We start from the raw sequence: 10,929 nt of genomic DNA, 5'->3' as shown, positions 1-10,929 counted from the left end.
TTGCCATTTCCTTTCAAGCATAGGTACTAATGGGCTAGATCATAGCTGTACTTTGGCTCTGACCTCTTAACTCTAAGACTAAACTTCCACATAGCTAGATCCCACCACCGAGGAGTACATTGTTTCTTCCAAACCACCACCTCCTCTGAATTCCACGTGTACATCATACAATCCTGTATGCAGTTATTAGCACTGTTTCAGGAGCTGATGGAGATACAGATTTCATTTCGCAGAAACCTAGTCCTCACCCCCAGTAGTTTAGTCTAGTTGGTGAGTGTGTGGATGAGGAAAGGGAGAGCGCACAGAGCCAGACCACACAGCTAAGTGTACAGAGAGGGTCCAGCTGTCTTGGGGAAATCTCCAGTGTCTGCTTCTCCAATCCCGTCAGTTTCCAAACCTTCTTAGGTCAGGGTGCTCTCTCACCTGGTCTCCCCGCCAGTACCCTCATCTCACTGGATGCCAGAGCAAAGTGATTGGGCTGGGCAGTAAACCCCATGCAGGGACGGCACCTGCCTTGTTCATTGATGTGCCAGCAGCACTTAACCCCGTACGTGGTCGATAAATATGTGATGAATATTTAACAATACAGGTCTGATTGTAGGCTCCTCAAAACTCTTCAGTTTCTCCTCTGCTTCCAGAAGAAACCAAACTGCTCCATTTGGCCTTCAAGACCACTACAGCCACAGCTGGCTTCACTTCCCTCTTTTTCCTTTTACTACCTTGAAGGCCAGTGTAGCCAGTGATTCACTAACTGTTGCTGCCCCAGGCTACTTGTATTCTCCCACCTCCAGTCCACACAATCCTTTCAGCAACTCCTAACGCTAGGCTCATCCAAGTTTATGGGCTGGTAGGGAAGGCTTCCCCGCGCAGTCTCTCCCTCGGGCTGAGACCTCCCCGCTGCCCCAGTCCGCTCTCCGCACACACACAGGCTGCCTGCAGCCCACCCCTCCGGTCCCACCCTCTAGAGAGGGAGCTCTTTGCGGGGAGGGCTGACCCTGGAACTTTTCCCAGGGTCCCAGGCCGGGTGGACCGGCCACGAAAGAAGCTGTGTTGGTCTTGTTGGTGGATAAACCCCCAGAGGGCCCAGAATGAGGCCATGCGCAGGCTGAACGTCAGGAAGGCGCAGGGTGCAACTGGGGCGGGCCGGGGCCAGGCCGCGCGAGCTGACGGAGATGGGAGGCGATGCGGCGGGAAGGGGTAGGGAGCAGGGGCTGGGCGTGCTTCCTGCCCGGGGCCCGGCGGCCCGCCCCCGCCCCCGCCCCCACCCCGCCCCCACCCCGCGGGCCCAGCAGAGACGGGGCTGGCCGGCCCCTCCTGCCTCAGCCCGCGGCCCAATCAGCGGGCGCCCCCCACCCGGCCCGCCCCCTCCCCCTCTGGTGACAGAAAGTCGGCCCAGCAGATGAGGAAGTGGCAGGCAGCCTGGCCCTGGGGACACCTCTCCGGCCCTGCTCCTTCCGAGCCCTCCACGACTGCCCGCCTGGCCCCCACTGGTGAGTCGGGACCTCCCAGGGCGGGCTCGCCACGTGCCCAGGCCCCTGCCCCGCTGGGCCGCCCGGCCTGCCCTGCCCTGCCCAGGCTGTGGGCGAGGCCGTTCCTGGGGAGGGTGGGTGGGAGGTCCCAGCTCTCCGGGGCTGGGCCTCCCCAGCAGCCTCCCTCCCGCCAGGCCCCCATTTGCTTGAACCTGGGCCTTCCTCTACCACCTCCTTCTCTTGCCCCTCTCCCCCTCTTACTCCTTCCAACCCTTGGCGCCCTTGTGCACCTCCACCGCCCCCTTCCTTTGCCTGTCTGCCTTTCCCTTTCATCCATCTGAAAGGAAGGAAGGACCAGACTGAGTTCCCCCACTGGGGACACACCCAGATTCAGCTCAAACTTGGGGAGAGGTCCTTCCAGAAACCTCGAGCCACCCCAGACCTCCAGGGTGCATGCGTGTGTAGGCTGGGGGGAGGTGAACTTGGGGATGGTGGCTGAGAGAGCCTGGGAGATAACAAGCTGGCAAGCTCACATGGGTCGGGAGGACCTGTGTGTTACATCACGTGCCTCTGGGTAGGCCCTACCCCAGAATAAGCAGCCAACAAAAGTCTGATTGTGAATGAATGAATGAATGAATGAATGAAGAATGGTGACTGCCATCCGTGAATAGAGAGCTGTGGGTGTGCCTGACCCAGGACAGGTATACGTCTGCACACAGTGTGGGTGATGTTGGGTTCGTTCACCTGCAGGTGGGCTGTGTGAGTTTATGTATGTGACCACATTCATCTGAGACTCAGATGTGTGAGGAAACCTGCGTTTGAGCACAAGCACTTGCACATGGTAATGCGGGTCCTGTGAAAGAGTGTGTGTGTGTTTGGGTGTGTTTGCCAGTGTGAACGTAGCTAGGAGCAGGCCTGAGTGTTAGAGACCATGCATGTCAAAGTCCATGAAGAGTTGTCCGGGTGGTCAGAGTGTCAGAGGAGGGCACTTGCAGCCTGCAGGAGCCAGGTGGGCTCTGCGTGCACGAGCTATAGCCACTGGCGAGTTGTCGTTGGTGGCGGGGAGCTGTGACAGGGGCTCTGTGTATGGGAGGACTTGGAGCCTGACCTTGATGGGGCAGTTGTGGGTCGGCATGGAAGTTGGGGGAGCGTCTGTGACGTGTGTGTGAGGGGCGCGTGTGCAGCCTCCGTAGCTGTGTCAGAAGGTGTGTTCTTCACTTAGTACCTGCACAGGTGCTTCTCTGGGTAGAGGGAGCCTGGCCGACCAGAGTGCAGGCAGCTCGCAGAGCATCTGCTGTCCTGGCTGTTCGGGGAACGCCTTGCCCCTCTGGGACTGCCTCGAGTCCCAGGCTGTCCTCCGCCTGGGCCAAGGCTTTTGTGTCCCGGTGAGCCCTCCCCCGACATTCCTTCAGGCTCTGAGAGGAAGAGGGCCTAGCCCATTATGACCCCCTACTTGAGGGAGGGGAAGATTCCTGAGACCTCCCCTACTCCCCATCTCCTCACATGCCACTCCCTGCCCCTCCCTGGGAGAGAAGGGTGATGGTACCCATTCTGAAGCAGGACAAACTGAGAATTTATGGCTAATTTAGGAGGGGATGCTGGGTGTGGGTTTTCAGCAGTTCTCTTTGGGCCAAGGCTAGGCCTGGGGCTGGCGTCCTGGGAGGTTTCTAGCCAAAACCTAGAACCTTAGCTCATCTGACTGGTCTGGGGTGGGCGGGTGGTGAGTCCTGGGCTCTACTTGGCTTTCTCAATCCTGGTGGGTCCCCCAGGTACTGAACTGTGGCCTGGACCCACCCTCCACCCCATGTGCAGTACAGCGGGGCAGGCAGAGGGCGGGGCTGCTGCCAGATCTAGTCAGACAGGTGGAGCCGCCAGGGCAGGAGCCTCAAAGAGCCAGGCTCCTGGAGAGGGAGGGTGAGAGGAGAGCTCCGGAGAGGAGAGGAGAGGCTGGAGGTGAGAGCCAAGGAGGGCAGAGGAGAGCCCGAGGGGGTGACTCAGCAGGGGAGAGGACAGGAGGGACCATCCCGGGAGATGTGCATCCTGAAATGGGGCAGGAGAAGTTGAAGGGGAGGACCCCTGGAGAGAAGGAAGACCCCAGGGCTGGCGAGGTGAGGGACTGGCAAGGAAGGGAGAGGAGGTTCGTTCTGGAGGTGAGTTCCCTGTTGTTAGGAAGTAAGACTCTCTGGAAAGAGACCAGAAATTGAGAGTCCTCTTGTGGAAGAAGGGAGGGGAGGTCAGGAAGTAAAAATCTCTGGAGAGGAGCAGAGGATGAGGAGAGGAGAGGAAGGTGTGGAGAGGAAGGGCGGAAGAGCCCTTCCCAGGCAGGCAGAGTATGCGGGAAGCAGATCCCGCCCCCAACCCCGAGCGGCCTCCTCCTCACCCTAGTCCCCAGCAATTCCTTCCTCTCACTGCTCTGTCCTTTCTGCAGCGAGGTGTTGGGAGTTGTCGCGTCTGGTCTGTGTCCTGTCTGTGGGTCAGGGGTGAAATTGGGGCGTGGGGGGAACACAGTCGGCCCTGTCTGACACCCATCCTCCCTACCTCGCCAGAGTCCTTAGCCAGGATGGAGGCTGTTGTGAACTTGTACCAGGAGATGATGAAGCATGCAGGTGAGATGCTGTCCTCCAACCCTTTCTCCCTCCCACCCTGGGATCCCTGGATCTAGGGCTGTCTCCTAATGGTGGAGAGTCCCTTCAAATCCCTTGACCCTTTGTGACCTGACCTCATGTCTGCACACCTGGTGGGGACCCTTTGGACTCTGTGACCCTTCCTGACTCCTTTGACCCTTATTCACAGATCCCCGGATCCAGGGCTACCCTCTGATGGGGTCCCCCCTGCTAATGACCTCTATCCTCCTGACCTACGTGTACTTCGTTCTTTCACTTGGGCCTCGCATCATGGCCAATCGGAAGCCCTTCCAGCTCCGCAGCTTCATGGTTGTCTACAACTTCTCACTGGTGGCATTTTCCCTCTACATCGTCTATGAGGTGGGCCCCCAGGATGCCTAGGCTTTAATTCCTGCCGGCAGGATAAGGGGCAGGCCCTAGGGCCAGAGCATGGCATCTCCTTTCCAGAGAGGCTCAGCTCTATTTCTCCGTCTAGAGAACAGAAGAGACTTGGGGGAGGGAGGGAAGTCTGGCGGTCTAATCCACACCCCTTCATAGTTCCTGATGTCTGGCTGGCTGAGTACCTACACCTGGCGCTGCGACCCAGTGGACTTTTCCAACAACCCGGAGGCACTGAGGGTAAGTGGGGACGGAGGCCAGGTCCTTAGCAACCTGGGGATAGGAGCAGTTTGGATGTGCCCTGTGCTCATGAGCCAGTTTAGAGAGGCTCTTGGCGGTCCTAAGGCTGCCCTGACTTCTTACAGATGGTCCGAGTGGCCTGGCTCTTCCTGTTCTCCAAGTTCATTGAGCTGATGGACACGGTGAGTAGTTACATGAGATTCGAGAACTTATGGGGAGAAAGGAGTGAGAGGCCCTGGCTCTGAAACCCCTTACCCCACTCTTCTCTCAGGTGATCTTTATTCTCCGGAAGAAAGATGGACAGGTGACCTTCCTACATGTCTTCCACCACTCAGTGCTTCCCTGGAGCTGGTGGTGGGGGGTAAAATTTGCTCCAGGTGAGTGGTGAAGACCACGGGGGAGGAGGGACAGGCACTGGGCACCAGAGGCCCAACTCAGGTCCTGATTGTCCATGCACAGGAGGAATGGGCTCTTTCCACGCCATGATCAACTCCTCTGTGCACGTCATCATGTACCTGTACTACGGATTGTCTGCCCTTGGCCCTGTGGCTCAGCCCTACCTTTGGTGGAAAAAGCACATGACAGCTGTCCAGCTGGTGAGGGGCCTGAGCCTGACCTACAACCATCCCCTCAGCATTCTGGTCCGGATCCTACCTTTAGCCAGCCTACTTCACCTTTGACCCCAGCCCTCCCTACTCGGCATTCTGTTTTTCTACCCCCTTTCCCTCCGGTCCTCTCACTGTGCCCTTTGACCCTTGCCTTTCTGTCCTAGATCCAGTTTGTCCTGGTCTCGCTGCACATCTCCCAGTACTACTTCATGCCCAGCTGTAACTACCAGTATCCAATCATCATCCACCTCATCTGGATGTACGGCACCATCTTCTTCTTGCTCTTCTCCAATTTCTGGTATCAGTCTTACACCAAAGGCAAGCGGCTGCCCCGTGTACTTCAGCAAAATGGAGCTCCAGGTACTGCCAAAGTCAAGGCTAACTGAGAAACATGGCCTAGCTAGGCGCCCACCTAAGTGCCTCAGGACTGCACCTCGGGCAGCATCTGTCATTGTCCTCCCCAGCTACACCTGTGACCAGGGCTTATGTGGTCAGGACTGAGCAGGTGACAGGTCCTCTGCTCCCCACAGCTGGTACACAGGGACCACTGCTTCCATTCCTCCTCTTCTGGCCAGCCCCAGGGACAAGGCCTCGTTGCCCTCTGCCACTCCAGAGCCAGGGGCCGAAAGGGCTGGACACTTATTTCCCCCTCCCTGCCTTACACGTGGGAGAGGAGCACTCAGGGCTGGCCCCCACCAGGGTCGTGTGGCCTTTTTCCTCACACTGAAGAGGTCAGCAATAATCTGTCACTGTGGACCCAGGCTCCCTCCTTCTCCACCCCACACTGAAGTAGGAGCTTCTTGGCCAAAGGTCAGGGTGGTGGGGGCCTGGGAATACAGCCTGTGGAGGCTGCTCACTCCTTTATGTCTTCATTAAAAGTGACAGAGGAAACCACTGAGGCTGTGTGTGTACATGCGTGAATGGAGGAGGTGGGTACAAAGCCTGCCAGCCTGTCTGCAGACAGGAGGGATGGTCAAGGTGCCCACAGGATGGATGTTTCTAGCTCTCTGATCACAGTAGAGAGGAGCCCCGGGGAAGGCTGCTGGGACAGAGGTCATGCCAGGCGAAGAGGGAGACGTGACTTTATTAGAAAAGTAAAAAAAAAAAAAAAAAAAAAAAAAAAAAACGCAAAAAACTGAGCCGAGCTGGTCCTTAACGGATGCCTTGGTGGATGAGGCTGCTTTTGGCTGCGCTGGCCTTCTCCCGCTCCCGCCGCCGGGCAGCGTCCAACTCAAAGCAGCGCCACAGCCGCAGGGTCTCATCTGCTGCTGCTGATGCCACTGTAGCCCCATCTGGGCTCATGGTCAGACTAAGGACCCGGGCTGTGTGACCTGGGGCATGAGGAGGGAGAAAGTGAGAGCAGTACAAATGAAGGTAGATGCCTACAGCCTTCCAATTCTGAGAGCTTGTTTATAACAGTCTGAGATAATTAACAACTCACACACTATAAAGTTCATCCTTTCAAAGTGTACAGTTCATTGGTTCCTAGTATATTCAGAGTTGTGCAACCATCACAACAGTAATTCCAGAATGTTTTCATCACTCCATAAAGAAAGTCCTCATTACCCTCTCCCCTCAGCCTCTAGCAACCATTAATCTGTTTTCTCCCTCTCTGCATTTGCCTCTTCTGGACATTTCATATAAATAGTCATACAATACGTGCCCTTTTGTTTCTGGTTTCTGTCACTTAGCACCTACCTTTCAGCTCAGCCACCTTGGCCATGGTTGGGTACTTCCAAATAACCAGCTGGTTCTGGGCAAAGCCATGGCCTGAGATGAGCTCCTTGTAGTGGGGAGACCAGAGGATGGAGCACACCTGTGGAGAGGGAATGGCATGGGCATGACGTACATAGAGCCAACACCACTCAAATCAGAACCAAGTCCACCGTGGTGTTAGCCACCCTACCAGGTGCTACGGACTCAGACTTGAATGACTGTAGTCCTTACAAAAGCCTTTTGAGAGTTATAACTGTTATTCACTTTACAGATCAGGAATCAAGCAGAAGGAAGTTCAGCGAGTTGCTTAAGATCACATGCAAGTTAAGTTAGTAGGAGGCAGAGGCAGAATTTGAACCTGAGCCCAAGGTTAGAATGAAGGCTGCATGTGCTGGGCAAGGGGGTGGCAAGAGGAAGCTGCAGTGCTTGCAGGGAGACACACCAGCAAGGGCCTCAAATATCATTCTGAAGCATTTGGATTATATACTGTAGGTGATAGGGAGCCCTTGCAGGGTTTAAAGAGGACAGAAACAGACCACCCAGACCAGTGTAGAGGACAGACTGGAAGAGATATGAAAAGACCAGTGCTGTGAGCCTCCACTGGGGAGAAGGATGAGGCTGAGGGGAGGGGACACGTGTAAATGATATTCTGAGGTAAAACTGAGACGTCTTGGTGACTAGGTGGGGAGGATGAAAGATTCTAGGCTTTTCAGATTTCTGAGTGGTGTCCCTCACAACAACATAGGAGGATGAGGAATGCATTTCAGGGAGCCAAGGAGAAGTGACAAGTTTAATTTGGGACATATTAGGGTGGCGCCACCTATAGCACGTGGCGTTAGAGACAAGCTCTCTGTGGACTGTTGGAAATGTGGGTCTGGAGCTCATGAGTGAGAGCTGAGTTAGAAGTTTGGAAACCATCAGGGTATAGCATCGGTGAAGCCACTGGAGGGGACATGGTTGCCCAGAAGGCTATATAGAATTAAGAACGCATCTGGGAGTGAGAGGCTGGAATAAGGAAGACTACCTGGGAATGGGCATCCACAGCACTCAGACAGGCCCCAGAGCAGACGTTCCAGATACGAATGTGTCGGTCACTTGTGCCCCCTCCAGTTGCCAGGACATTGGGCTGCCAGGGACACCAAGCTACAGCCTAGGTGTGATAAAAAGTTGGGGTCAGCAGGTACTAGAGCTAGACACAGAGCTGTAGGGCTCACAGATTAACCCAGTCCAATGCCACCATCCCATGTCCCCAGAGGTTCCGAGTGAGAGTCTGCAGAGGCCCAGCCCAGCCCAGCCCCACTCTCACCTTGACAGCCCCTTGATGCTGGGTGAATGTCTGCAGAGGAACCCAGCCACCTTCTCCAGGAGCACTAGGCCACACGTTGACCAAGTTATCGTTGCCGCCACTGGCTAAATGTCGTCCATCTGGGGCCCAGCGCAGCCCACACACTTCCTGGCTGTGGCCACTCAATGTGGCCACATGGTGTTCTGCTACCCTAACATCATGGTGGTGGATGTGGCCAGAGCGTGAGCCACTGCAGGAGGGAAGAAGGGAATCAGGTCCTATAGCAGTGCCAAACGCCACCAGCAGGCCAGAGCTGCTTCAGTTCAGAGGTGTACAGTCCGGGGAGAGGCGGCCAAAATCATAGACTGATTTTGTAACAGACTAGCAAAAACCACTAACCTGGACAGGATATAGCTATTCCAACAGAGGGAGCCCACTCGGGCAGAATGACTGGTCATGTTTCGAAGCCGTTTCTGCTGTTGCACATCCCATAGCTACAGAGAGAGAAGACCATGAAGATCAGGACTTGGCATTAACAGCCTCCTGCTGGGCAAGACCCCTGGGGGTCTTGTTCTGGGGAACAATAGAGCTGCAGCACAGGGACAAGTCTCACCTGCACCTCAGCACTGCTGGTGCCCACAGCCAGGTAGTTGCCCTCTTTGATCCAGGCCACAGAAGATATATAGTCCCCAGGCTGCTCCAATTGGAGCAGCTGCAGGATGTCACCAGAGCTAGCACTCCACAAGTACACACTGTTGTCCAAAGCCACAGCCAGTACATTCCCAGAGCTCCAATCCACAAGGTTCAGGTCTGCCAGAGGGGGAAGGGAAGAGCATGAGCTTTCTAGTTTGCCTAGTCCCTCTCTCTCCCTTTTTCTCCATCCACCGGTCAGGGAGAAGGCTGCACTTACAGTAGTCATTCCGGATTTCAGGGGCGTCCAGGATCCGGTCTGGCAGGGAAGGAATGTAACGGCAGGTCTTCCTGCTGGAGCTGGGCGTGGCCTTCTGGCTATAGAGTACTTTCAGTCTGTTCTGGTAACCTGTAGCAACGCAGTAGGTCTAGACACTGGGAGAATTGACACCTCCCCCTGCCCCTAACCAGGAAGGCCAGAGAAGCACCTTCACTCCCCTCAGTCTTAGGTGGGAAGAGCCATCTCATCTATCCCGAGCCCTGGGGATGGAATGACACCTCCCTCCAAGAGCTGAAAACTTCAGGTCTTACCCTCTGGGGCATTTTGTGGTTTTCCACTGAGCCGAAGGATCTTGGCTTCCTCCACATCAAAACCGTTCAGGTTCAAAGCCCATGCTTTCTGATGTTCCTGGCACGTAAGCGTGGTGGTGAGGTGGTGGTATCATCCAGATTATACAGATCGGTTTCCTGCCTTAAGTCCCCCTGGGACACATACCTTCTTGGTGGGCGTCTGACTGTCTTCGGGCTGGTTCTCCTTGCTCAGGAGGAAGCTAGCGACCTCCATCTGGGAAGCACTGCGATGGGGGATATAGCGGTCACCGCCAGGTTTGCTGGGAGTGGTCTGATTCTTGGAGCTCGATTTGCCTGGGGCAGGGAGAGGGAAGTCAGACTGTCACAACAGGCTCCCATGGGAGCAGTCGTGAAGGCTGTTCTCAGCCCTTCCCTCTTCCTGACCGCGTCCCGCCGCACCCTACTGACCGGGAGTTCGGCCCGGGGTCCTGCCGGCACTGTGGGATCGGTTGGCTGCCCGCATAGGCGAGGGGGCCGGCCCCGCGGCTTCCTTCGCCTTGCGCTGCCAGCGCGCAGGGGGTGCATTGGGGATGGGTGTATCCAGCTGCAGCAGCGAGTGCAGGTCACTCTCGAACACGAACTGGGCCATGGGAGTGTCTGGAGGGGGAGGGTTACCCGCTGAGCCCCGGAGGAAGGAAGGCGACCGTGCTCTGGGACAGCCGACCACACAGGGCCACCCCCGGCCGCAGTCCCCCCAGCCCGGCACCCCCGGCCGCGGCCTCACCCCGGTTCGCTCGGCCCAGCCGCCTCTCACCGTCAGCTCAAAGCAGACTCCGATTCCAGACCGGCCTTAGCAGTGCGGATTTACGCTTCTTAAACTCTCCGCTCCGAGCACTCATTGGCTCCTTCAAAACCCAACCGTCGCAACTGTCGCCCTTGCCCATTGGCCTCCACGGCACAGGGGGCGGGTCTTCCGGGGCAAGTCGCAGATCTCACGGGAGTCCAGCAGTGGAGCGGGGGTTGAAGGCTGGGAGAGAGGCAAAGGCAGGTCCTGCGCCACCAGGTGTCGGAAAGCGGGGCTGGGCTGGGCGGGGCGGGGCGCGTGGCGTCGCGTCGCGTCTGGGGGCGGGGCCTGAGCTGCGTGCATTCCCCAGTCGCTTCCATTCATTCCTCAGCCTCCCCGCACCCGCCCTTCACGCTTAACTCTGCTTGTGGATCGTGTTTATGATACAAAGTGCAGGACTCGGCGTAATGACCTAAAGCACTTGAGCCTTTTTAGAGGAGGTTACATGCAGTGGCTGGCCGGCCAGCCGGCCCGCGGGCAGGGAGGCGGGGGCAGGAGTTGATTGAGCAGCTTAGAAGCAGAAAGAAGGCGGGAGCGTCCACTGTTAGCTTAGTGCCTGCGGAAA

General features: G+C 56.7%; 2 protein-coding genes across 7 annotated transcripts; one reads left to right on the top strand and one right to left on the bottom strand.

Annotated features, from left to right (window-relative positions):
- Positions 1–1,361: 1,361 nt before the first annotated feature.
- ELOVL1 (ELOVL fatty acid elongase 1) lies at positions 1,362–6,213 on the top strand. Of its 5 annotated transcripts, XM_060020875.1 has the most exons (9): positions 1,404–1,490; positions 2,220–2,310; positions 4,016–4,075; positions 4,263–4,453; positions 4,631–4,711; positions 4,837–4,893; positions 4,983–5,088; positions 5,171–5,307; positions 5,484–6,213. In XM_060020875.1, the coding sequence occupies exons 3-9, from the start codon at positions 4,030–4,032 to the stop codon at positions 5,703–5,705; spliced, it is 840 nt and encodes a 279-aa protein (XP_059876858.1). In that variant the 5' UTR covers positions 1,404–1,490; positions 2,220–2,310; positions 4,016–4,029; the 3' UTR covers positions 5,706–6,213. The 5 variants fall into 5 exon arrangements, with proteins under 5 accessions (XP_059876848.1, XP_059876858.1, XP_059876867.1 ...); XM_060020865.1 differs by lacking the exon at positions 2,220–2,310 and having other exon boundaries at positions 1,362–1,490; XM_060020884.1 differs by lacking the exons at positions 1,404–1,490; positions 2,220–2,310 and adding an exon at positions 2,711–2,854.
- A 75-nt stretch (positions 6,214–6,288) lies between these two features.
- On the bottom strand, positions 6,289–10,455 carry CDC20 (cell division cycle 20). 2 transcript variants are annotated; one of them, XM_060020842.1, is made up of 11 exons: positions 10,335–10,455; positions 9,989–10,177; positions 9,726–9,874; positions 9,542–9,638; positions 9,231–9,359; positions 8,934–9,130; positions 8,720–8,814; positions 8,342–8,570; positions 8,060–8,185; positions 7,018–7,135; positions 6,289–6,650 (listed from the first exon to the last, which is right to left on the bottom strand). In XM_060020842.1, the coding sequence occupies exons 2-11, from the start codon at positions 10,167–10,169 to the stop codon at positions 6,472–6,474; spliced, it is 1,500 nt and encodes a 499-aa protein (XP_059876825.1). In that variant the 5' UTR covers positions 10,170–10,177; positions 10,335–10,455; the 3' UTR covers positions 6,289–6,471. The 2 variants fall into 2 exon arrangements, with proteins under 2 accessions (XP_059876825.1, XP_059876835.1); XM_060020852.1 differs by lacking the exon at positions 10,335–10,455 and adding an exon at positions 10,305–10,334.
- Positions 10,456–10,929: the final 474 nt, after the last annotated feature.

This window comes from Delphinus delphis, chromosome 1 (genome assembly GCF_949987515.2).
Source record: "Delphinus delphis chromosome 1, mDelDel1.2, whole genome shotgun sequence".
NCBI classification, from domain to species: domain Eukaryota; kingdom Metazoa; phylum Chordata; class Mammalia; order Artiodactyla; family Delphinidae; genus Delphinus; species Delphinus delphis.
This window is presented reverse-complemented; position numbering and strand designations above follow the sequence as displayed.